This window comes from Chelmon rostratus, chromosome 13, assembly GCF_017976325.1.
Source record: "Chelmon rostratus isolate fCheRos1 chromosome 13, fCheRos1.pri, whole genome shotgun sequence".
NCBI lineage: Eukaryota > Metazoa > Chordata > Actinopteri > Chaetodontiformes > Chaetodontidae > Chelmon > Chelmon rostratus.
This window is the reverse complement of record NC_055670.1, coordinates 6,772,258-6,800,055: the sequence shown is the minus strand read 5'-3', so window position 1 is coordinate 6,800,055 and position 27,798 is coordinate 6,772,258. Positions and strand designations below refer to the sequence as shown.

Below are 27,798 nucleotides of genomic sequence, written 5' to 3'. Positions count from 1 at the left end.
CTCTTTTCCCCACAGTGTTGAATTCAATTAACTATTTTTAGCTCCTGGCTATATTTCGGATTCACAAACTACAGGTGAACCTTTGCTCTCTACCACAGAACCACAGACTGGACAAGATGAGACAAAAGGAAAATCAGAATAAAAAAATAGGCAACACAAATTAGATTAAAGTCAAGTCATCTGAGAAGAGCTGGTCATTAAAATAGAGTCAAATGTAAACATTCACCGTAATCCTCATTAATCAGTTAAGGTCATAAAGCACAGAAAGTTTGAAATTAAAGGTATCTTACACGTTACCTTCTAGGTTAGCAATCAATCAAGCAGTCAAAAAAAATCAACTCATGTTGCAGCTTTAATGTACGCGTTGTAAACAGGAAGCTGCTCTGCTGCTATATTTATGTGCTTTTGCTACTGTGAATTAAACTTCTACATTAGTTCACGTCGCCATGAAAACAGTAATGGCCTAGAGAGGGCACTGTTGAGTTGTTTTGGTTGCTATGGTGACGTGTCTTGATCCAAACACACACAGCTGCATTCCCTGCTGGATTCAGATGCAGCTGCAGGAGGCGGTTGACTCAGCCTCGTCCACCTCCTCCCCATACAGAGTGATGAGCTGTGGGTGGACCCTGAACGCACCACATATACACATGTACATACACACAGACAGAGTTAGTTTGTTTTGGTTCACCCAAATCACAAAACAAAAATATTAAAAAATCCCTCTTCTCTGGTGGTATCTCCCCATGCAGATGACATTTGTGCCTCCTCCTCTTCATTCTTTGGCAGTGAGAAAACTCCTGTTTTTCTGAACTCTGATATAAGAACAGATACAAGTTTTGGCAGGACATTTTTATAAACAAAAATGATAGATTATAGTTATTTTCTTTGTGCTAGTGTGGACCAGCCTACTTTTTCACACAGTACACAGTGATGAGGACAATATTTGTCTCATGCAATAAAAAGGAAGGCCAATAATAAATGGCAATAAGTTGTTTTAGGACAAAGCTATCAGCAAAACAATAAAGTCAACCTGATGGTTGATTGTATGATTATTTTCCTGCCCTCTATATAAGACACCTGTTTTTATCTTAGTTTCTCTGCCTGTTGCTCCACATGCTGTTTAAATGTGAGACTGCAGTTCAGCCAAATTCCCAGGTATTTACAGGAGTGGAAAGCCTCGGTTTCAGTACCTTGAAGCGAGTGGACGATGGGGAAATGTGAACTGGAATTACGGGCTCTTGTGAATGCATCACCTTTTGTTTGATCATTCAGCACAAGCTTGTGATTTTGCAGAGCTGAATGAACAACACTGAAGGCAACTCATAATCTTGCCAGAGCTTGAGTTGAGGAGGAGGCAAATGCACACAAGACTGTGTCATCTGCATAAAAACTGATATTCTATGTCTGTGGGGGAGCGATGATATGTTTATGTAGAACATAAATAATAAAGGAACCAGCAAAGAACCTTGTGGTGCCCCGCTATGTATCCATCAGTACGGAACAGCAGCATTCCATGAAACCAGTTCTGAGCAAAAACATCCAAACTGCATGGACTGACACCAGGGGGAGGAGAGAAAATGTTGTTTTCTTTTCTTATCTGGTTGTGGTGACCCTTCTCAAGATGGGAGAGCTTGAATGCACTCATGATATAGAGTAATGTATGTATAACTGCTGGTTAAATTACTTCACAGCTTATTGATAAGACATTGTATCGACCAAATGAATAATCAACTTATCATGGAAGTTGTTGGCAGATCAGTCAATCAATAATTCAGTTGTTAGCTGCAGCCCTGATTCACTCACTGTAATAAAACCCTGTTCACAACAATATGTATGATTACTGTAACACTGAGCATCATACCTGACGAGCACTTCATTAGCAATCTCCACCAGCTCTCCGTCGATGTTCCAGGGGAAGGCAGCTCCTTCTGACTGGATGATGGGCGAGGTTTTGGAGTCACCCTCTTCGTCGCTCTCCTCCTCCGACCAGCCAACCATCGACCGGGGACGGACCCTCACCGCTGAGACAGTGTGCGTCTCCACGAAGGAGAAGCTGAACTGCAGACGGACACAGACAGTCAGACTGACAAAGCAATTGGGAGAGACAGACAGGAATGATGGTGTGTGTGTGTGTGTGTGTGTGTGCGCGTGCGTGCATCCTCACAGGTCAAAGGTCAGCTGAGGAGGATAGAAAGGCTTGTTAAGATCCTTGTTAAGCAGCTTGTTAATCTGGAGGAGTGACTCAGTTTCTTCCTGTTTACTGTCCTCTGCTGTCTCTACTGTAACACCATGGATCTCCAACAGGGGGCAGCAAAGACCAACAGGCAGACAAACAGACAGACCAACAGACAGACAGGCTGTCTCTGTCCTGTCTGCTTCCTTTCCCCTCAGGTTTGTTCTATTGTGTCAGCAGAGTCTATTAATCTCAATTTAAATTACATCAGACTGAATCATTTTGAGGTTTGGACTGTTGATCAGACAAAACAAGCCATGTGAAGGAGTCACTTGTCAGTTCTGGGTAATTGTGACAGTATGATTGGACGGATCGAGGACATAAAAAGCAGATTAATCTATAATAACAAAAAAAAAAAAACAATAGCAGAATAATGAATACTTGCAGCACTAAATAAAATATTTAAAGATAACCTCCATCTCTACCAACTACAACAGTAGAATGCTGCGTACACATTAATGCATGAGTATTAACAGTAATAGTGTCACCAGGTAATTTCTCTGAGTACTTTTGATAATACATTTCCTTTCATGCACTTTAGCAACATTTGTAATATTTGTACAATGTGATGTTGAAAAAGTAAAGGATAAACAGTCAGGTGTCCATATGAACACTGAAACAGTTCTTGCTCCCTTCAAAATGTGCTTCAGTGTGAGTGATCTACAGTTCTCTGCACGCTGTTCTCAAGTTGAACTGAAGTTAACACGAGGCTTCAGCAGTCTGAGTTAGACACATCAAATAGGCATCTTTCAATGTTGGTGGTACTATTCCTCGATTATAGCTCAGCATGGAAACACTGGCTGAGAGAACACTCAAAGGATAACTTGTACGACACGGACTACCTTTGGAAGACACACAGGTGTTGTTTAAGTACAGAGAAGCACAGTGAAGGTTTCGGACTGTGGATTTTAGATTTTGAATTCTGGTTTTCTTTCAGTTTTTTGGCACCCACTTACACCCGACTAGGCCCGGTGAGGTTCAGCGTCCACAGCGGGACTCAAACCTGCTGCTCCACCAGGACGCCCCGTCGTATTTGACGCCGAGCTGTCCGTCCCTCCATCAGGACAAACACAAACAGGATATAGGTCAGTGAGTACATAACCTGTTTACTCTGCGGGACAGTGAACGCCACGCTGTCAGTATATTTAGTAAGTGGGTTAGCGTGCAGTCTCACAGGGCAGACCGGGCCAGGCCATGCTGAACCAGGTTAATCTACCCATTAACTAGTTTGTTTGGTTGTTTTTACTCTGTGAGAGGCGAAGCCTTAGAATGGCAAGATTAAGACTGAGACACCTCAACAACTGACGCCATTAATTCAAACACAAGCCACGTCAGGTACGGGTTCAGAGAGCTGCTTCTATTTTGGATCTGGTTTCCATTTGGCAAAATACCTCCTTTCATTAACGGTAACAAATTTCTTCACTTTTTTTTGTATTAGCGAAGCTCAATGGAGCTGCTTCTGATGATCGCAGGACTCGGCTGAGAAATGACACTATGAGAGCGGTGAGAGTGAATCAAAACAGTTCAGTTGTGAGCTGGACAGATAAACAAAGAGCTGAGAGTCACTATAAAGCTCCATAAAGCTGTAGGTTCATTACTGCAAGCAACCCCTTTCACATTGTCTTCACACTGTTATTTGATACCTTATTATAATAAAAAGATTTATTAAAGCTGCTTTTAGAATCTCCCAGTGAAACTTTGATTCATATTACACATATTCTTCAGTAAGTAGCTAAGTACAGTAGGCGACACATCGAACAGAATGTGTCGGATATGTTTAATGAACATTTCGTATATGATGCTGCTCAACTTAGCTTCAGGCTGTTAACATTAATTAGGCTGCCACTAAAAACTAAACCAATAGTGTCTCTGCCTTCTAAACCTAGAAAAGGTGATTAGACGTCTCTGAGTGGGAGTTATTTTAGCCTTCAGTCACCTGCAAATGTTGAAAGGTAATAACATTTGATAGGGGATTCAATTATGTACTTTGATTTGATAAACCGCCATCGAAGCTCAGTCCTAACACATGTAGCCTCATCCTAAACAACATGGTGGAAATGATGATGTTTCCAGTTTGTCCTGAAAGGAAACACAGAGAGGACATTGACTGACAGCTGCTCTCACCTGTCCACTGGAGCTGCTGTATCTCTTCAGGTGTTTGATGAACTCTGACCTGGAAGTGTTTCCAACTGCAATCAATGCTGCGCTGCCATTTGCCAACCTGTCACAAACAGGAAGTGGAAGAGTATGTTGAGTTGCTGAGACATGATGAAATGACCTACAGTATGGTGCATTCAAGGTCACAGCACAGCTGACTTTAACATTCTCAGAAGGATTAACAGCTCGTCATACACTCATGTACCTGGTGTTGGGAGCCAGTCCTTGAGGTGTGTGTGGACTCAGACAGGGGATGGACATGATACTGATGCTCAGATACAGGCCCTGATTGGTCGTCCAGGACCCCTCCCCCTCTGTACCGAACAATCACAGGAAGAAATCAGTAAATCAAAATGGTTGAATCTGAACCAGCTTCACTGTCTAAAGCTAGACAAGATCGGGTCTCACCTGACTCTGCATCCTGGTCCTGGTCCTGGTCTCTGAGAGAGCAGATCACATTTTGTTTTAAACATGACAGACTGTCAAATTGACACAGCGACATTTATAAACACGTACGCAATATTGCTCTGCTTCATTCAAACCAGAAAAAATGCTCAATGAATCAGTTATCAAATCAGTCCTTAAATCAGTCCAGTAAAAAGTTGGACAACATATGAAATCAGTTATCAAAGCGCAGTGTGGTTAACAAAGTGGCAATACAGATGTGAGGCAGGTAGATGCATCAGCAGTACATTTTACTGTCAATTTGTTCTGCTTGTTCTTTTTTCTACCTTTCCATTTGATTCTTGCTCTTGTAACAAGTGAATTTCACCAACGTAGGATCAATTAAGTCTTATCTTATCTTAACAAGTCTAATAACGATCTCACACAAGGTCCACAAGAAATTTAGTGAGTATTACATTAGGTCTGATGTTTGTGTTATCAACACCGGGGGGACACACTGTGGTAGTTTTACCTCCAGCTTTATTGAACTTCTTCCTTTGTACATCTAGTCATATGTTGTAGTACAGCAGCCTTCTGGGACATATCTATCCAGAAGCCCTCAGTGTCTGTAACCTCAAATAAAGACCAGCCACCACCAATGCAGAGTCTTGAGCCTTGAAACAACAGCATACTGCGTTGTTTCACACAGTGTGGATGTTGGTCTGAAGCCTGAAGTTTTCTGTCTGTACATAACACAGTCTACACGTGTGTGTGTGCATGTGCAAGTTCTCACCGATGTTCAGACAAATTCCTGTTTGGCTTCTTTGCTGGGAGAAAGGACAGCTGACAGTCCTCTGGTCTGAGAGAGACAGACAAAAATGTCCAACACAAACGTCAACATATTGTTGGTGCTAGGGGAAAAGGCGGAGGAGCACGAAAAAATCAGAGGGATTCATCCTCTGAGCACCATGAATATCTGTACCAAATTTCATGCCAATCCATCCGACATGCTGCTAGCATGGCTAAAAGTGTAGTTTTTGTGACATACTCATTTTAATCTGAATTCAAGTGAATTTGATATAAATAGCCAAAAATCACTGTCTTGTCTCGGCGGGCTTTAGAGCCTCAACATATGGTGCTTGAAAAAACTTCATCTTACTCTCTATTTAACTTCCAAAGGTGTGTGTGTGTGTGTGTTTGTACAGTCCACGTGTGTCTATGTGTGTGTTACCTCAGCCTAGCCAGGGTCTTCACCAAAGCGTACTCTCGTCGTCGTGACGACCGCATCCACCTCTTCTTCTCCGCCCGAGCTAAGCTCTGCCCACCGAAGCCGAACATGGCAGAGAAACCGAAACGCACCAACTGACCGAGAGACGAGAAGCTGCACATGTCCACCTGCTGCAGGTGACCTGCAGGCAGAGAGACAGAGACAGAGGGGGGAAGGAAAGACTGATCAAAGATTCTTTTTGACTATGAAAATTTGTTAGAAAAACTTAAGACCCTACACACACACACACACAGACACACACAGCCTGTAAGAAAGCCAAGTGGTCGTATGGTGAGGAGCTCATTAATATTCATGGTAACAGCATTCCAAATATGGGCGACAGAAAGAGGTCAGGAGTGTGTTTGTGTGCGTGTGCGTGTGCCTGTGTGTGTGTGTGTGTTGATGTCTCTAAACTTCAGAGGAATCAGTGACCAGTCTTTGATTGTTATTGCTCCAGTTTGGCCAGTCTCTGGTGGTATATCAGTCCAGTTTTCCCAGTCCCTGGCTGCAACAGTCCAGTCTGACCGGTCTCTGAAGCAGCAGACCTCTGAATTCATTGAGAGATTTAGGACAAATGTGTGTCTCTCACTGTAAGTGAAGATTAAATGATGATCTGTCTCTTCAATTTTTTTCCAAAGCAAGAAGATGATTCTCACGTTTGGGTGAAATTTTCCTTTAAATGACTAACACTATGATTTGACTGCTTGTTCATTCCAAGCAAACACAAAAGCCAACAGACACAACATGAGAAATGTTCAACTTAATTTAAAAGGTGAGACTCCATCAGCTGATGACGGCCACAAAATGTGGCTTATAAGTCCCCAAAGAAATTCATTACGTTGTCAAAATGTAATGCAGTATACAAATGACTGAGCTGAAGTAAAGCAGCCAGCAAATCTACTTCTGAAGATTTCGTTGATCTGTTTGCAATTACAAACATGACAGTTGTGTATTTCACTGTGTTCAGACTGTCTGTATATCTATCTAACTATCTGATATCTGTGCTTCCACTCCAGTCATAGTGAAAGCAGTGTGAACATGGTTGCTACATCCAAGACTGTTTACTACTTATATTCCCACAGCCTGTGAATGCAGCACAAACCACAGCCGTTAAGTAACTTGAATAAAAATATAATCAACCTCATTTCATCATCAAGACCACTCAATAAGATACTACACACACACACACATACACACACATGCACACGCACACACACACACACACGCACACACACACAGTCACTCACACACACACACACACACACACACAGCATGCCATCTGGCCACATACCTGCTGTAACCTACTGAACTGCTGTCTCCCGACCTGCCTGTCTGACTGACTGCCTGTCTGTCTCTCTGGATAGAATCTGATTTCCTCACCATATGGCATGTTGTCAGTGTGTGTGCGTGTGTGAGACTGACGTCTCAGCTTTAATCCTGAGGTGGTCAGCCTCACAGTCAGTGTGTCGGTGAGATCAGACCTGAAGTGCTTCTTAAAAAGGTGCAACCAGTTTTTATTTTGACCACATAAACAGCAGGTAACATAACAGATATATAATAGAGAATTTGATTCATAAAGGACTGATCCTTATTGAAAAAACTGGCCTCTTCCTTTGTCACGTTAATGCTGATGAGGGGGCACAATCTCCTATTCTGCTGCCAAATTACTCCATTGTGGGGCATCTTACATGCCTCTCCAGCTCCACTGTGACCGTGGCAAAGGAGGAGGAAATGAGGAAACGAGCCATCGCTACACTGAGGTTCCTCATATGGAGGTACATGGGGTCATCCTCTGAGTTTCTGAGTCAGGAGTCATGTGGCCAATAACGGATCCGCCCACGTTTTATCTGCTGATGCATCCGCCGTGCGAGGGGGATGTGACAAGCACGTATCTCCACATCGCAAAACTGTTTGATGCCACATGTTTGGTCTCACTGCCATCACACTAAGAGCTCTGCTCTGTGCTCTGCTTGGATTCATGCGCTATGAATACATGTTTGTCAGGTGAACTCTATTGTGCCTGCTACAGTAAGTAATAAGTCCCCTCTCTAAACCCCAGCAATGTCAGGCGTGGGGTGGGATGCCTGGTGGCCCAACACAGGAGACTCTGCCAGTTGTCTTTCTGGAGTCACTGCTGCTGAGAGAGTTCTGCTGCATTCCCACAACAAGTTAATTAGCAAGCTTTAGAGGTTTTGGTAGGTGGACTTTCTTATCTCAGGACAGAGCTTGGCAAACTGTTTCCCTGTTTCCAGCCTTCATGATTACTGGCTGCTGGCTGTAGCCTCATATGCACCATACAGAAAAAAAACAGTGACATCTAACTCTCGGCAAATAAGCATATTTCCCAAAAACGTTAAACTAGTAGTTTAAATATGCTGAAACACTGCGTTTACACCATGATCTCAGTATCCTCAATGGTAGCTACACCTTGTGACACCTTAAACATTGATCAGGTCAACAGAAGGTAACCATAGCAACCATAGTGATGCTCCATGCTCCGATAACAGTAAACTAACTAACCACGGGTTAAACTGACCTCAAACACACATTAAACCATGGAGGAGGATTTAAATATAGACATAACACACATTGATTTGTGCTGACATAGACAGTAGTGGACTCACTATCTTTTCTGAGTACATTTGTCGAATCAGGACACTGCTGTATTGTAACAGTTCAGGTAAGTTCACCTTGGCTGCCTCATGAACACATCTGAACTCACCTGTATTTACTTAGTGCCTGCGGGAACAGCTTCCTGCCTGGGAACTTTAACTGTTCTCCATTGTTCAGGAATTAGTCTTATTTTTGCCAATGAATACTCCCATCTGTCACACACACATACACACAAACACACACACACCGGTCCAGCATTAATTAGTGTTAATGAACCACCATCTGACCACAACCCGTCATTCAAACACAGCAGCCCGCCATGCTGCCAGCTGATTGGTCTGCAGGTTTAGCAGGGAGGAGCTGGGGAGAGGTGCAGGGGGCGGTGCTACAGCGAGGAGAGGAAACCTGTGATTTAGAGTGAAACTGATACTGCTGTTAGACATCTGTCTCCTCCCTCCCTCATGAGTCCAGTCACACCGTCTGCTTCACTCCATTTGTACGTTCGGTTGTTCTCAAACTTTGTCCATGATGCTGCCAGTCAATCAGCCAATCACATAAAAGCTTAAAAAACACCAGCTCCTGATTGGTTCTCTGTGAGCTGCCTGAGGTCAATTAAATTACAACAATGTCAGATGACTATAGATCTAAAATAGGTAGAACCCAAAGAGGACAACATGATAATAGATTTAGAAGTCGTAGCAGCCACCCAGGACTACACGCTTATAGATCTAGAACAGGTAGAATCCACCCAGTACAATGTGACAATAGACCCAGGCCTGATAGAACCCACCTCGGACAAAGTGGCTGCACTCATATATAGAACAATCCATCCAGAACGATGTGGCTGTAGATCTAGAAGAGGTAGAGGCCAATGAGTAAAAGTGATTATAGGTCTAATCCAGGTAGACCTGGCCTACAATGATGTGACTCTCGATATAAAAAACAGTAAAACCCAGTCAGTAAGATGTCACTATAGATCTAGAATATGTAGAACCCACAAAGGATGAAGTGATGATGTATTTAGAAAAGGTAAAACACATAAAACCCAACCAGGAAAATGTGACAGTAAATCTACAACGGGTGAACTACAACAGGTATGACCCACCCAACACATGACTGTAACTTTACGGAGGACAGAACACATCACGGATGACCTGACAATAGATTCAGAACACGTAGAACCCACCCAGGGCAATATGACTGTAGATCTGCAACAGGTAAAGCACATCCAGGATGATCTGAATAAAGGGTTTAGAAGAAGTCCCCACCTAGGACAATATAACTATAGAGCTAGAATAGTTAGAAGCCACCCAAGACAGTGTGGCCATAGATCTATAACAGGTAAGATATAATCCACCCAGAAAGAACAAGTAGGGGCCACCAAACAGATTCCACCCAGGATGAAAAAAGTATAAACATAGAACAGGTAGAATCTACCAAGGACCCCATGACTACAGATGAAGAACAGGTAAACACAACTGTACCCAAAGGTAAATGTAAGTATAACACAGAAGAGTTAGAACCTTGGTAAGGCAATCTGATTATAGATCTGGAACAGGTTGAACCCACCACTGACAAAATTATTATAAATTTAGTCCAGATAAAACCAATGATGATTTTATGGACCTAGGATGTTGTACCTAGAGATCTAGAACAGGTAGAACCTACCCAGGACAATGTGCAGCGCTGCAGTGACTGGATCTCTGACTCCATGAACAGAACAGGAGACCACGTCTGTAGAACCTGTAAAGATGGACAGATAAGCAAAGCAAAGCACCCTGTCTGACAGTGTCTACATAATGTGGATATATATGTGTGGGTCACAGTCTATGGATCGACATGCTGTGGATCTGTATGAGGGGGTGTCCTCTCTCTTACCAGCAGGAATGATTCCAAGTGGCAGCACTGGTTTCACTGGCTTCTCTGGGGAATCAGCATCCAGCTGAGCTCTGAGGACCATAGCATGACACAGCTCTGCCACCGAACCGTCCCCACCAACACACACCACTCTGATAGACAGGTAGAGACAAAACTGTGTAAGGACAGGTGGACAGCCAGGTACACAAGTGCAGTCAAGCAGAAACCGATTTCTCTCTTTATAAATCTGTCTCAGGTCCTAACAAAACTATGCTGTGAACTTCTGATGGCAGACAGGAAATCCAGAAACAGTAAACTCTCATAAAAGGGCTTACAGTTTGGCACCTTTAACAGGTATCCTCATACGCACAGTCATCCAGCAGGGGGCATAGCTTCTCCACAGGACCATTGCTGACTATTTCTTTACTAAGTAAAAGCGCTGAATAGGACTGGATATCCAAACCTCACTACTTTTTTTGATACCAGCCGAAATGTATCTGTAGCATCAAGTATTGAAAATGTCAAGTACATAACCCTGGCACTGAATGTCGGCTCACATCAGTAGTCTTGTTTATTGACAGATTCTGATTTAAATCAGACAAAGACAACGCTTGACATATGAAAACCTTGGCTTCAATTTTTACCAATTATTTTTCTCGAAAACTATATATAAATGTATATTTTTAAAGCAAAGTATTGACAAAGTGTTGTTTTGGTATCAGTCCTAAAACTGAGGAAACTGAGGTATGGAAAAATTGTAAATGATACCCGGGCCTGACTTTTAATGACTTGAGCTTCATAATAAATGTCCAGTAAATTATTTTGAGAGAGAAAGAAACTGACTCAAGTCAAATAATAAATAGAAGGCCAAATGGTTCAGTTTCAGGTCTTTAAAAATGCAGCCTTTAGCAGTGAAAGAACTAGATTTACTCAGGAGAATACAAACTGAGATGTTTACAGCTTGGGTCAAAGGTGAAGAAAAGTAGTTTTATTTTGAAAGGCATCAATAACTGTTAGGGCTGTAGCTACTGAGATCACGTCCTCTGAGGAGTTTACATTTACAATTATATACTTAAATAGTTGAATACATAAATAAAATATTACATTTTTTAGTTTTTTTTAATTCTAACAAAAGTTTACAGTTCAGTTGGTGGCTAGTCAAAAATGTCTGTGGTGGGTTTCACTGAAAAGAAGAAGGCTCATCTTCAGAGTTTGTGTCTGCAGTAAATGTGAGGTAAACAGACTCCGCCCCTCCCCCCCTCCTGTGGATGGGATTACCTGGACCTCCGGTCACCACGGTGACAGCCAGTCTAATTGGCAAATGTAGGTTTCAACCAAATCCTCACCAGAGCAGCCTCACACACACACACACACACGCACACATGAGCACACACACAGACACACACTGAGCAGCTAGCTTAGCAACGAAGCTAATCTTCTCTAAGCACATTAAGCTTTATGAGGGCTGAGCACAAAAGCTGCTTACACACACACACACACACACCTACGCGTGCACACACACACACACAGACCATCACAGATAATGAGTTTCATCAGTGTTTTTGTACTTGTAGTTATTGCTACTGTTGATGATGAACTCTTTGTTCCAGTAACACAAGATACTATTTTCACTTTTATTAGTGAGATTAGCTCAGTTAGATGTTGGTGTTTGATCCCAGCTGACAGTGTGTGTTTGTGTGTGTGTGTGTTTTTGTGCGTGTGTGTAATCAGTCTGGGTCAGTGTGTTTGAGTGTCAGCCTTTGACCGTAAACTGCTATTTAATTATCTGGTTCAGTTGAGTCTTATGGAAGGATGATGTCACTGTTTAATCGAGAACTGTTGACTTTTAAATAAACATTACCTTTGACTTTAATGAATTTAGACTTTATTCAGCTTTGACATTTAGTAAAATTAAAGGGACCTTACAGTTTCATATGATTTACATTTTATTTTGATATATTTGTCCATAATTTCTATCAGTAATAATAACAGTGGGATTTGATTTTGGGAAGGTTGCAGCAACCCCCTGTGTTACATTTACTAAACACAATACAGCATAAATGTAACCACTGTCTTGCTTGTCCAAGTATGTAAAAAAAATGGTCAGTGGGTTCATGTAAGACCAAAACTGCCCCCTTTCCCAGAAAAAATACTTTCTCCAAATCCTATTAACACTACCATACTACTGACAATACATACTACTACTAACTTTGACCCTAAAATACTGTTATTAATAGGAGTGCACATAACTGGTGTGCAGGTACACGTGTGCGACAGAAATAACAATTAGGGAACGTCAGTCGTCTCAAAATGCACCTTTACGTACCAGGCAGCGATTCACATTTCTCATCTACGTGCGTTACTTGTCGACACATTTAACCCAATCAAGACTGCTGTGAAAGATAATAAAAAACAACAGACAGACTTCGGTGTTCTGCCGCCTGCAAAGAAACGCCAAACAGAGCGGCTCAGAGAAGTGCCGTGGCTTGAAGCTATCTATGAGCGCGCCGAAACGTGGTGCAAGATAAGTTGTTCACATCTACGTCTGACAGATGTGCTTGTTTCATACAGACTCTAAGGATTTCAGTCATCTATTATTTGATTAACACATAAAGAATAAGGAGCACACGAATGTGGCACGCGCTATTGCTAACGAATGAGCTAGTCAAGCTGAAAAGTTCAGTCGCCCGCTTGCTGTTTCTTTTCATACGAGTGGGGATTCTCACACGTCAACATGCTAACATCTCTTTTGTCTCTCAGCCCTGATGCACATTCACCTGTCAGAGACCACAGCAGCGACTGACTCCAAGCCAGCTGTTGACTTGTGGATGGAGGCCAATTGGAAGCTCAACCAGGGACTGAGAGGTGCATCCTCACCATCTACTGTGCAGGAAGCTGAAGCAGAGGATGGTGAGGGAGACACCGTGGAGGACAATGAGGAAGACTGTGGTTATTTAGACCACGCTATCTATCTATGATTGAGTACGTTATGTGCACCCCTGGTTATTCCATTAACAGAACTAGATCAGCTTCAAAGCTGCAGCTCTTTCTTTTTGATGTGCTAAAAGGGCACTGAGTGCAAGAGATCAAGTGTACAACTAAAGATTACTAAACCTCACATTATCTAACTTAACTAATAATATCAGAATATTAACACCATTGTATGTGTCATTTTCTGCAACAAACTTAATCACAATTTTCCCTGGAAAAGGATGATCTGTTCCAGGCAAGTAATCAATTTAAAATCACAGGAGAGAAAGAGAGAGTGGCAAGATGGAGAAAGGGTACGAGACAACTAACCCATCATATTCATCCAGTTTGCATTCCTTCATCACTGAGAGAGCATGACCCTTCCTCTCTGTCACTGGAGAGAGAGAGACAGGCAGAGAGACAGACAGAGAAAGAGGAGGAGAGAGAAGGAAAAAGAGAGGGAAACAGATGGAGAGACATTGAGATGGACAGAGATAGAGTGTTCATGCGTGTGTGTGTGTGGTCACATGTACACAAGAGCGTGTTCGATGGATGCCAAAAGAAAAAGTGGGACAACGGATATCACACCATCTGCTGAGAGGAGGAGAGGAGAGTATAGGAAAGGAGAAGATATGAGGAGGAGGAAAGAAGGAGAGGAGAGGAAACGAGAGGAGAGACACGTAGAGAAGAGGAAAGGAGAGGAGAGGAATCAAGAAAGGAGAGAAGGGTAATCACATGAAAGGAGAGGAGGAGAGGAGAGTGTAGGAAAGGAGAAGATATGAGGAGGAGGAAAGAAGGAGAGGAGAGGAAACAAGAGAGGAGACAAAAGGAGACAAGAGGAAACTGGAAAGGAGACGAGAGGAGACAAGCATAAAAGAAGATGAGACAAGGAGAGGAGGGGAAAAGAGAGGAAACACAAGAGGAGAGGAGAGGAGAGGAGAGGAGAGGAGAGGAGAGGAGAGGAGCAAGTTGTCTCCCTCTGTCACACCAGATGGGCTAAGCGACGCCCCCTGTATCAGGTTACCTAGCGACCAGGGACTGCCATTAACTCTGACCTTTGGACCTCCTCTCTACACACACACACACACACACACACACACACACACACACACACAGATTTCATATTGTCTACTGCCCTTATACATAATTTTATTACTATACACATGAGGTGTGGCATCATCCAAAATCTACTGTGGCTCTGCCCCCCGTCAGTCTGAGGTATGAAATAATAATCACGACTACTGATGACCAAGAAGCGATGGACTGACCGGTGATGTCAGTGCGGACGTCAGCCATCTTGAAGAGTGGAGCCACATGTTCTCTGTAGATGTGAACGGCCTCCTTCTTGTGGCTGCTGGGGTTGATGAACACCTTTAGATACCTGGGACGACTGCTGAACCCTGCACACACACACACGCACACGCACACACACACACACACACACACACACAGAGAGAGAGTGAACAACTACAAACATCAAGGCTCATTGTCAACAGACTTTGCTGAAAAGAGAAAACACACAGTCAGTCTACCACTTGGTCCAGACTAGAATATCTCAACAACTATTCAGTGGATTACTATGACATTCATGCTCCTCAGAGGATGAATCCATTATTTCTCAACATCTCAAAATCTACCAGATGGATTTTACAGAAATTCTTGATTCCCAGACAAATGACTTTAGGGTCACATAATCAGGTCACTTTGGTTTAGGCCTAAATACCCGGCTGAAAATCGAATGACATATCATCAGCCTCAGCTGTACCTGGCATTTAGTGGTGAACATGATAAACATTATACCTGCAGAAAATCAGCATGCTAGCATTATCATGGTGGGCTTGTTAGCATGCTAATGTTTGCACTTAGCCCCAAGCACCACTGTGTCTACATTGAGCCTCATTAAGCCATAACTCTAATCAATTCTCATTTACTACACAGAGCAGCACATTTACCTTTAGTTGTTTCATTTGAGTGTCTGAATCGTGTCAACTTTATCCACTACATAGTGCCCTCAAAGATTCCACAGTGACAACTACAACAACAGTGTCCATTGCATGGACACTACTTTCAAGCATCTCACAATGCAATGCTCCACATTTTTTAGCTTTGAGAATGAACGTTGTGTGACTCTACAATTACTATACAACTAACTAACTATAGCTATACAAATGTTCATAATGAATAAATGTTGCAGATATCTATATATTGCTTCTGAGTAAACTCTTGAACATCTATTACTGTGGGAGGAGTGAATGAGTGAATGGTGGAGCCTGTTTTTTTTTACCACTTATACTCTGCTGCTATTGGCTAGTTCACTTTCCTCTATAGATCTGCGTCTGATTGGTGAACTCATTTGCCTGACGTGCCTATTTCTATAATTGTTGCCGCAAACAATTATTTTTATCCATAAATCATTGAATTGTTTAGTCGCTGAAATGGTAAAAAGTACTGAAAAATGTCCATCACATTTCGGGAGAAATTCTTTGGTTCCAGTTTCTCAAATGTGAAGATTTGCTGCTTGTAAACTCTAAACTTAAATCTTTGGGTTTTGGATTGTTGTGTGGACCCTGTGAAACTCTGATTTTTATTTTTTTATGATTTCTATTGTCAAACTATTAATTGAAACAATATAAACTGATGATGAAAATACTGTTCGTATTGAAGCTGACAGTGTCCTTTCATCACTTTCGTCGTCAGTTTTTAGTGGTCCCTGTTGATCCTGCCTGGAATCACTAAACACTGTGTTTTCATCACGGACATCAAACAGCCCAACTACACAAATGACCTTAGTTTGGATCAGCAACCAGAGTTTGCATTTGCCACATGAATTAAAAAAAACAAATAAGCACAAGTCTGAATGGATGAATTACAGATTGTATTTAGAAGAGTAGACGCCTGTATACTGTCCTACCATCTGGAGGAGGCCTGTTTGATGCTGAATATTCAGAATATCAGTTACATCACCAACAATAGTGGATGACTGTGTGTGTGTGTGTGTGATTTGGTATCGACTCCAAACTACAGACTCATGCACACACACACACTGACCCCCTGTACAGCTCATCATTAGGCAGATTTAGAGGCTGCATTATAAATCCCCATAGACCAGCACGGATCAATACACACACACACACCAGCTCCATTATCCAGCTCATTACTATAATCTGCTCCCAAAAGGCCGTGACCTCGCCCTGTTAATGACCCTACACACATACATGCAGTACACCTCCTGCTATCGCTCCACCCCGCTACTCGGACCAGGTTCGCAGGAGTTCTTGTGAGGAGTTACCCAACACCCCCACTACTGTTCTCTCTACTGGACCCCCACCATTACCAGAAGCTCCAACCATGACCATGATTCCTTTGTGATCCCAAACCAAGGCAGCATTTATAGACACCAAACCTGACAAGAACTTGAATTTCTTCCCTTGTTAACATGTGTCACATCCCTGCAGCTATCCTGTGCTCAGAGACCCAGGATGATACTGAAAGCCACTGCGGCCTGGGGCTTGGTGTGGCACTTGGCTACCAAGGCTGCTCTATAGTAAAAGCCAGGGTGGCACTGGAACAATTAGTTCTTTTTGACAAAAAAAAAAAAAAAATCCAAAGAAGAAGCAGAGGAAAAAGATAACGATTTTGTGGTGGGTGACTTTTGTGGAAATGGGAAATTGCGGCACAGCGAGGCATTTTACTCTCTCTGCGCCAAAGAGCAGCTGGTCTAGGTCTGACAACCACACACCATGGCAAATTCAGGTGTATTTCTCTCCTTTTATCTGTTGGTCTGTAAGCAACACCATGTTTGCTGTTAGTGACACTCTCCATCTCAGCTCCAGGTAACCCATCCCCACGGTGGCGAGGAGAGGATGTGTCGGGGCTTCTCTCCCGGTGGATGATGTGGTTCACTTAGTTATCCCAGTTAAGCGTAGCATCATTATCATCATTATTAGATCTTGGGTCAATCATGCTGCATGCTTAATGGCTGAGGGTTTTTGCTTAGGCATTGAAATTTGGCAGCAAATGACAAGGCACTTTTTGATAATATTGAGGCAATTCGGTCGGGTCGATAAAAGTATTGAAGTTCAGTACCAAGCACTAAAAACAAGAGTCAGCAATGGAGCAGCAGCAATGGTTGTGACACACAGCTCATGAAGGCTATCAAGGCACCTATTAAGATACTTTTAGGGACATTACATAGGCTTACATTAATTTCCAATTAACCCCGTTAACTGGTCTTTAGTATAAAATGTGTCCTTGAAACTAGCCCGTCAGAAAGACACACACACACGCACACACACACGCACGCACACAGTCAGTCTCATGGGAGCTGATCTCATTCAATTTGTTGATATTTTTCTAGGTAGATGTAGGGAGGTCAAGTATCCATCAGATCATCTCCCAGCCTCAGCCAGCAGCTGGTTGCTATGGCGCAGCTAAAACATCACCATGGTAAACAATCCCAGTGTTGTCAAGGAGAAGTGTTGAGTTTCTGACAGAGGACCGAAGACTGAGATGCTGAATGTTGTTGACAAAAACAGATGATATTGGTGCATCGATCGTAGGTTAGTGGACAGTAATAATCAATTTAACTCTTTAAACATCCAGTTTAATCAGATTCTCTTGATCAAACAAAACAAGCCATTTGAAGATGTTACTTTGGGCTCTGGGACATTGTGATGGGCATTTCCACTACTTTTCTCACATTTTATTGACTTAGCGGTAAGCATTTGTCAACTAGGATCTATTAGTTATGATAACCTTTTATTCACCACCTCTGCTGTACAGACTTGGGTAATGCCGACTCCAGCAAGAACATTGTTAATTGGGGGGACAGCTTTTCAAAAATCTTAAGTGAAATCCCCTTAGGCACCTGTCTTTAAGTCCAGACAAAAGGAACACAGACAGTATTCCTCTGGTAATCCCTGTAGCATAATATAGCAGATCCACCGGCAGTTAACTTGCCACCCGATTACCCTGACTCTATATATGCATACATGCTGGTTTGTGAGGCGGTGGCTCACTCTCCATGTGGATTGTTTGTGTGCAGCAAAGGCAGTAGAGACGTGCTAGCAAATGCATCAATTTGATTTGGGTGTGAAAGTTTCCAAACTTAAGCAAGACCAAGAGTCTACGCTCACAGCTCTGTGAGGCTGTACTTCAGCACAGCAGTACTTGAAGCTAAAAGCTAATGTCAGGATGCTAACATGCTCACGGTGACAAAGCTAGCATGCTGATGTTGGCAGGCATAATGTTCACCATCTTAGCTTAGCATGCTAGCTTGCTAGCATTTCAAGTTAGCATTAAACATAAAGTACAGCTAATGCTGATGGACTGTTATTGGTTTTGCAGGTATACTGTATGTCATAGTCCGAAGTACTGGACAAAACTTTGACCTGATGATTAAGGGATCACCAAAGACATGCAAGTTCACCCTGAGGGGGAGTGTCTGTACCAAATTTCATGGAGATCCAAAAGCTGTCAAGATATTTCAAGACCAAAAGCATTAACCTGCTGGTATTACTGGGTGAAACGTCAGGGGATGACCAAAGCTGCTAGGATTCATCCTCATGAACGCATGTACCTTTCACATCAGTCTGTCAAATAGTTGCGATATTTCAGTCTGGACTGTTCAGTGGTCAACCCACCAACTTTCCAACCAGCACTGCCATCCCTAGAGCCACACAGCTAGCAGGGCTATAAAGGAAATGTTTAATTATATCTCTACTGCAATATAGACCTGGCTTACATGTGGAGCACAACCACTCTCATCTGACATACAGATGACCTGACAGTGACTGACAGGTGACAATAAGAACATCTGCAGAATGTCTTTTTTTCAGTTTTGAGTAACTGTGCGATTTATAAGGGCTGTCAGAGCGCTTGACCTCCTGTAAATTACCTGGGTGTGAGGTATGAATGTGTGCTCCTGTCCAATAAAGTTTGTTTCCTGACAAACTAATAAAGCCCTCAACCTAAATATGGAAGCCAGAGACGGAGACGCAGAGAGGTTTCTCTCGTCATGTCACTATGGATACACTCACCGACTTCTCGGACACACTGGTTAATATGTAACACAATACATATGCACACACACGCACACATGCACACTCACTCAAGAGGCCACAAAGCAGTTTATAGAGGCGTCCTCCGCTGACTGAGCCGCAGAAAAAAACCTTTCTTTTACGAGAGAAAAGTTGTAATTAGAGATCAAATGATTTGTTTATTAATCAATTAGTGAATTGAATCAATGGAAAATTAATCATAATTACTTAGGGTCCATAATCAGATAATATTTGACTGGAATTTCTCCTGTTTGGCCTTGAAAGGCAGAAATCATTGAAATCTTCCAGGACACATGGAACAGCAGCAACTGGAAACATGTCACCTTCATTGATTGAAGATTAAATGTAGGTCAAGCTGAAACGTGAATAATTCAGCAACACAGTACAGGACATTATCTTTTTTGTTTATTTTGTAATGGTAGATTATGTATGTAGATCTTTTAAAACACATTCATGGTGAAACAATACGCAGTAGTATGTCTCTCGTTGTTCCGGTTTTCCTATCGTTGTGAATCAGGAGTTGGAGTGATTTTAACCTTGAGTTACTTGAAAATGTTGACAGGAAACCTAAAAAGATTCATTCAGAGATTAGAAAGGATTTAGATTCCATAAGTGGATGTGATATTGGATTTGAAGTCAACAAAATGCTTTTGAAGCCCATCCCTGCTGGCCACACAGTGTTCTGATGGTGTCATTTTGACCTTATGACACCAGACAGTACCACCTGTCTGACTGCTGCCACCTCCCTCGCATTTCACTTTGTCACTGTGAATCCCAACTAGCAGCCCTGTAAGCGAGCAGAAAACTGACGTTGGATTGACAAGACAATTGATCTGGGAGGAGCCGCGACAGCCCCGAGCTCTGCCCGGCCGCTGCCGCCACCAGCCTGTCAGTCTGTTGTGCTGCTTAAAAACTGCAGTCAATCCATCCGCCTTCTGACTGCGTGTATGGAAACAGACTCTATACAGCATCACTGCTTGCCCTTTGTCAATCTGACTGCCATTCACTCTCTGCACAGCGTTCTGCAGCTGCTTCACACAGCAAACAACACAGAATAACCCTCTGGAAACAGAAAGTGACTGCTCTCTGCTCACCATTGTGCAGCTGAATGTTCGGGCCTGAAGGTTAAGAAGTGGCGGTGGTATCTGCAGTGGCGGGACTGCCCGCTCCGCAACGCCACGATTCACACAACAATGCGCTTTTCACGCTGACCTCTGGCTGGAAAATAGGCTTAATGTCCGCACAGCGGCAGAGCAACCGACTGTGTTTACCTTCCACACACACACACACAGACTCCTCTGTCGCGGTGTGTAAAGTCACAAAAGCCGTCACAGTTTGATGTGCAGTGTGACCACGCGAGCTGACACACGACCTGTGAGCCATTCATGTGTGTGTGTGTGAGTGTGTGAGTGTGAGGCCAAAGACAAACGCTTAAAGAAGTTGTGACTTTGCTGCAGGGCCTCATTGGTAATCTGGTTTGATGGACAGACAGACGGACAGACAGACAGGTGACCAGCGATAACGTGTCAGACCGATGCCATGGTGATAGGACGATGGTGGCGTGCGTTTGAGACCTTTGACCTCGTTATTTATGGGCAGCTTGTAACATCTCTGTTGGAGTCGGCATTGTTGGACGAACACAGAAAACCTGAAATATAAAGTGTGTTCGTCAGATTTAAATCCATACACACAGCACGGCAACATTTCTATTGTGTGTTAAGTGTCAGCCAGGCACCGCCCACTACAATGCACCTGGGAAACCAGCGTCTGGGAACTTCAGTCTGCAGCAACATCCAGAACTTTACTAAACACCTCCTGTCAGGAAGTGGTGTTGTTGCTGAGGTGCAAGTTGCCTGAATTCATGCAGTTTAATTTTTTTTACATGTCAAACATGATAAAATCTACACAAAGGAACACTCATTTGATGGTCACCTGTTTGTAGAACTATTTATCAAGCAGACATAAGCAGTCATTTGGAGACTTATTTGTATTCACCTGATGAATTCAAGTCCAATATCCACCCTCTTTATCTCTTTGGCTCTTTATCTACTGAAAGGCAATAACTTTTTGTGTTTGGTGCTGAGTTGTTGAGTTACTGTGGGTTTGTCAAAGCTTTCTTTTAGCTGCTGCTGCTGGAAACAATCGATGAGAGATGTTGAGAGCGAAACAAAACAGTAAACAGTGAGCTGGAAGGAGAACAAAGGGGAACTGTACAGTTGGGTTGTGATTCTCTGTAGGTTTGTTCCTACGAGTGACCCCTTCCCCATTACATGTAGATATTTAATCCACTGTCAATATAAAATATTGAGTTGTTGCACTTTAAAGGAATAATTTAATATTTTACGCAAAACATTTTATTTATTGATTTCTAAGACTGAGATACGAAGTTCGATTTAAACAGTTTGGTGTGGATTCAGGTCTCTGACCTCAGCTGCATCCAACACCTTTGGGATAAACTGGAACACGGACTGTGAGCCAGACCTTATCACCCAACATCACTGTTGAACCTCACTAATGCTCTTGTGGCTGAATGGGAGCAAATCCCTGCAGCCAGGATCAAAATCGTGCTCTGTTTGACTACCACACACATTTGGCCATGTAGTGTACTGTATATTTACTGGTGATATAGAGTACTTTCAGATATACAGATAGTTTCATGTTCCTGCAGGGTGGTTTTCATCGTCAAGTGAATTGGCCACACACGTGTACGGGCAGACAGTATTTTAGCTAATCTCTCTTGCAGACAACTTGATTCAATTGCTGACAGCATCTTACTGGGTACTGCTGAATGCGTGTGTGCGTGTATGTATGTGTAATCTGTCGCTTTGTTCCGGTGGATTAGAGATTAGCTGTTGCTAGTATAAATACATCTGATGTAACTGTGACTCACCTCATTACACGAACAGGTTGATAGAAAACAATGAAATTCTAATCTGAGCAGCAAGCACTGCATCTGGCTGACAATTAGCCAGCCCTCGGACATGACAATTGTAGACCTCATGTGTAGAGTGTGCAAGTTCTTTCTTATCATATCAATGAAAGCCATCTGTAGGGATACAGCAGACAAAGGTGACTGTTTCATATTCCGGGATGCCCATTATGGGTGGCTGCAGTGCTGAATGGCCAAGTCTGGAAAGAGCAGCTTCTCAAAAATATAGTCATATGTTTATTTTATTCCAGACTATACAAGGTAATGGTATATGTCATAACAAATTCCTGAAGTGTGGGTATCCCTTATCATACCTATGGTGGGTATGGCAAGGCAACCACCTGTAAGGGCTACACATAAGAGAAAAACCATCACCTCTTTTCCACCACTGTCAAAAACCACTAGCAGGTCCAGGCTGGCTAACTAGCCGAATGCTGAGAACTGTGTCACACCGCGGTGAGATTTGTCTCGTCTTGGGTTTTTGTCTTGTCATCCCCTGTTCTATTTTTTGAATCTAACTCTCCTCTCGTTTCAGAGCACCTGCCCTCCCTCGTGTGTCCTGTGCGTCCGCCCTGATTACCCATTGTTTCCACCTGTTCCTGATTACCCTCCATGTGTTAAATAGTCTGCGTCTCCCTTGTCTCGTGCCAGTGTGTGTTTGTCCATAGGTCGTATCACCCGTGCCTTCTCTTGTACCACAGCCACAGATCATCCCTTCGTGTAAGCCATTGTTCCTCCTCGTGAGCGTTTTATGTTGATTAAGTTTCATAGCCTAGTCAGAGCTTTCTGTTCCTTTGTTAATTCCTCGATATTCCAAAGTTCTCCTTAAGAGTGTTTTTTCGTTGTTCTCGTTTCATAGTCCTAAGTGTTTATTTACCAGAAATTTCCTTATCCTCTGTGAGAGCGTTTTTTGTTGTCTTATCATAGCCGGTATATTCGTCCTTGCCTTTTCCTTCCCCTCCTCCTAGCGAGCGCTTTATGTTCTAACCTCCCAGAGATATTGTGATTATCCTCCGTCTTTTTAGCGGAGCGTATTTTGGTTTGTAGTGATCTTTTCCTCATTGAATAATTTTGATAGCCTTGTTTTGTTTCCTCCCTTTGGAGCGGTTATTGTTTCTTAAGTTTCATAGCCTATATTCCTCCTCTTTGAGCGATTTACGTTATTCTAGTTATTCGTTTGGTTTCCCTAGACCACAGTCAGGTCCTCATTATATTTATTAAGAGTAATTTCACAGCTATTGTTTTCACGCCTGTCGAGGGGTCTTTGGTGAGTTGTGTATAAATAAACTCTGTTGCTGTGTACTCTGCGCCTGAGTCCTCTTTTCCAGTATCGGCCTGACAAACTGTTGGATGCAAATCACTTGCACTTAACTACTGGTCAACTACTGGTTAAAATTGCTTAATACTGTTATATTAAGCAATTTTAACTTAACCCAAACAATATTACTGAAAATGTGATTCTGACCCTGTAGCTGAGCTACGCAACATGACATCAGCTGCATTTCATTTCAACAAGGAGAAGTGATGTACTAAGATGTTTAGGTCTATCTACGGTGTCTATCCATGCTCTGTGGGATGAACAGGTGAATGCTTATAATGACAGTTAGTGCTAATAATAACAGTATTACTCTGCAGTGTGTGTGTGCACGTGAGTGTGGGTAATCATCTTACAGTATGACGCTCATTCAGTAGAAGTACTGAGTCATATTTCCAGTGTATCTCAGTTGTTATGTAACACAGAGAAACTGTCAATGTCACTATCAGCCAAGAGACTCCATGTCGGGCCAAGAGGACTCCTAAAACGGACCTCTCTGTCTCTAAGTATGATCCAAATCCAAAAGTAGCATTTACATTACTACATATGCTAAAGGTTTTGTCCAAAGCAACTTCACAATATACTGAGGCTCAGTGTCTTGTTCAACAACACTTTTTTGACAGGAAGAGACTGGAGCGAAACTACCAACCCCTGTTCTTAATGGCTACGGCCACCCCTCAACACCACCGTCACTTTTCAGAAACAATGACCCATTAATACCTAAACGCTGCATGCACAAGACATCATTCCCAGCCCGTCTGCACACTACAAAATCCTACTTCCATTACATTTTGTAGTGAATTAATGTTCTTGTGAACTGTTGGAGGCCACCCTGGGGTAAGAAAAGTGATTTCAACAGCCAATGCAGACTAATGACCGTCACCCACTGAAAGCTCAAAAATATAAGAAAAATACTATTTTTTTGTGCTTGCTCCTCATGATCTGAAAGTGTGTGTTACCTGTGAGCAGCTCCTTCAAGGTGTTGTACCAGGTGTTTGTGTGTTCTGCAGAGGCGTTGTGGAGGTGCAGCGTGTCCTCCTCCAGCCTCTTCCCTCTCCTCCTGCTGCAGAACAGAGCCACGCCGAGCACGGCTCCCCCGGACTGCTGGCCCGCCGCTCGCCGCCGCTTCACCTTCACCGCAAACACGTCCTGCAGCAGCACCACGCCTGGCTGCAGCACGCACGCCTCACCTGCACGGAGAGAGGAAGAGTTAACACAAAGCACCCGAACACAGCCCCTGAAAGAAGATCTGCATTCTTACATGTAAGTCAAGGGATGAGCGCTGTTGCAGTGGCAGAAACAAGACTCTACAGAGTCAGTAGCCATGCTAGCGGCTCTGAGGCTGTAGTTAGGCAGAGCGTTGCTTTGACCTAGATGGACAGCATGCTAACATACTCACATGACAATGCTATCATACTGATTTTTAGCAGATATAATGTTTACCGTGTTCACCATCTTAAGCTCAATATTTGCTAATTGAGGTATTCACAGGTCACAAACCAAAGTATAGGACAAATTCAAAACTTCACTTGATGATGGTTTCTAGAGAAAAAGTCAGAGGATCACCAGAGCTATTACAACTCACCATGAATATCAAAAAACATTTAAAAATTTCACTCTGAACCACAAATGTCACCATCATGGTGGTGCTACAGGATAAGTCAGGAGTTCATTAAGATTCATTCATTCCTCTGGGGACCATGAATGTCTGTGCAAATAATCATGACAGACTATCATATAGATACTTTAGTCAGTACCAGAGTGGTGGACCAAGCAACACTGCCATCATTTATAAGTACAGTTGTTTTAAAACAAGATACAACATGTACATCAGATGGCTTTGGAGTTGGAAGGTGTTGGTTCTCTGGTGATGGAACTAGGCTAGTGGTTTCCTCCTGCTTCCAGTCATTGTGCAAAGATAGACTTAACCTTGGTCCTGCACCTATCTGGACACACAGTGATTACACTGATATATGTACACCATCATTTTGGAGAAGATGGCAAACACGTTTTTCAAAACGTCAAAACAGAAAAAGCTCAATGACAGTATACAATGAAATTTTAACACCCGCTTCAGTTTCTATCACAATAATGTGAAATATTATTAAAAATATCAATGTCTATGATATGATAAAACCATATTATTACAAATAATAAAATTTGTAATTAGTAGGAGTACAATATTATTGGTTTGCTAATACTCAGACTGCAAGGAGGAGATGTTCACGTTATTTTGTCCACCACCCTTATCAGTCAGTAAAATATAAAAGTAGCATACTGCTACTGCTTCACATTACATAATGTCATTAAGTGCATTAATCACTAATCCACTGATCAGCAGAACACACAGTATCACCTGTCAATCAATGGGTGTAATCAGAGGTTCTGAAATCTGATTGGTCCATGTCAGATGAAACATCCAAGGATAATGTCAGCAGAGCTCAGACAATACAGTCAGAGTTACATAACACACACACACACACACACACACACGCACACACACACACACACACACACACAGACTTTATCCATACCGTATGTGTTATTAACCAGGCTGATACAGTGCAGCAGTCAGCCTGTTGCCAGCTTGTCCCAGTGGCTGACCGCAGTACTGCAACTAAAAAATACCCCGAAGCCCAAAAAGCATATCCCTATAGACCACCCTTATTTTTTTTCTCTGTTGCTCTAGTGCCCAAGTAGTTGGATTAGTACAGTTTTATCTTATCTTATCTTATCTTTTCTTATCTTATAAGAGAGACACCTCTAACTGCAACAAGATGAATTACTACGCTTTAATTTAACTTTTGGCACAAATCATGACATTTCAGTGTTTGTAAAACTTTCCCAGAGCACAGAAATGTGTTGTTGCGTGTAGTGCTGAAACAATTTAGCAAAAATATCATCAGCAACAATCTTAACAGAGAGAACAAAAAAAATGATCATTTTGTGATGCACAGAAAAAAAAACTACAGCTGCGACTCCTCAACTCACTCATGGACTTGTGTGGAGACGTGTCATTCAGACCACGACATGTAGGGCTTGTGGGAAATGGCAAGGGCAGCTAAAAACATGAATATTGATTAAACAACGACATTAGATCACTTTTCAAAAAACTTTTATCCTGATCAAAATATATTAAGCAACCCACTGCTGAGAAAGGCTCCTACAGAAAGGCTTCATTTTTAGTCAATAGCGTTGTTACAAATGTCAGTGGGATTTTCAGTGAGTTACTTCTGGTTTCACTTCTCTATATTCGAACACCAGTAATCGAAAATTTATTTATCAATGACAAATTTGAACTATTTGCTGGTTCAGGACATAAGAATCAGCTTGGATTCAGGGAACTTATGATGGATATTTTCACTATGAAAATTTTAGAAATAAAACAATTAATCGAGAAAACAATTGCCGCCCTATTTGTTTGTGCATTTGCCATGAAAAATGGGCATCATTTTGAAAATCAAACAAAGGGAAAGAAGCTGAAGCAGCTGACACATGTCACAGCAGGTGGACAAACATCTGTACGTGAACAAAAAAACTCCTCAATGAAATATATTAACCCATGCACTTTAATCAGTAGAAATATGTAAATCCATCCAGATTTGTTTTTATTATTAATCCAACCAGATTTAAAGTATGTAGCAGGGCTGTTGTTTTTTTAAAATTGAAATTTGGTTCAAATTCATTCAAATGAAACCTATTGAAGTGTAACCTATTTTATGTTCACTTGGTAATTTATAGCTCCAAAACTTTATGTTGATGCTTCAAGTGCTGCTCTATCCAACATGTTTTATCTCCTCTCAGTCCACCAATGAAGCTTGGCCATTACCAATCTATTTTCAATATTCTGACTTTGTCTGACCACATGATGAACAGTGATGGCAAACTGTAACTTTAGGTTAAGGCATTATTTTCATATCAAATTTCATTAAAAAAATGCTGTTACTGTGGACATTTTTTTAATGACTAATTTATTGATCTAATAATCAGTTCAGGAAATTGCTAAAACTTCTG

General features: G+C 42.3%; 1 protein-coding gene across 1 annotated transcript in view; it reads right to left on the bottom strand.

Moving 5' to 3' along the window:
• Positions 1-330: 330 nt before the first annotated feature.
• The window catches only part of cerkl (ceramide kinase-like), a 34,097-nt gene continuing 6,629 nt past the window's right edge, over positions 331-27,798 (bottom strand). The window contains exons 3-14 of the mRNA XM_041951341.1: positions 24,744-24,974; positions 14,750-14,881; positions 13,812-13,875; positions 10,533-10,663; positions 10,323-10,397; positions 6,006-6,183; positions 5,568-5,633; positions 4,799-4,830; positions 4,596-4,704; positions 4,358-4,454; positions 1,862-2,058; positions 331-626 (exon numbers count right to left, since the gene is read on the bottom strand). Of these exons, the coding sequence (XP_041807275.1) occupies positions 548-626; positions 1,862-2,058; positions 4,358-4,454; positions 4,596-4,704; positions 4,799-4,830; positions 5,568-5,633; positions 6,006-6,183; positions 10,323-10,397; positions 10,533-10,663; positions 13,812-13,875; positions 14,750-14,881; positions 24,744-24,974 (1,391 nt within the window). The 3' untranslated portion in view covers positions 331-547. The remainder of the gene's footprint in view (positions 627-1,861; positions 2,059-4,357; positions 4,455-4,595; positions 4,705-4,798; positions 4,831-5,567; positions 5,634-6,005; positions 6,184-10,322; positions 10,398-10,532; positions 10,664-13,811; positions 13,876-14,749; positions 14,882-24,743; positions 24,975-27,798) is intronic.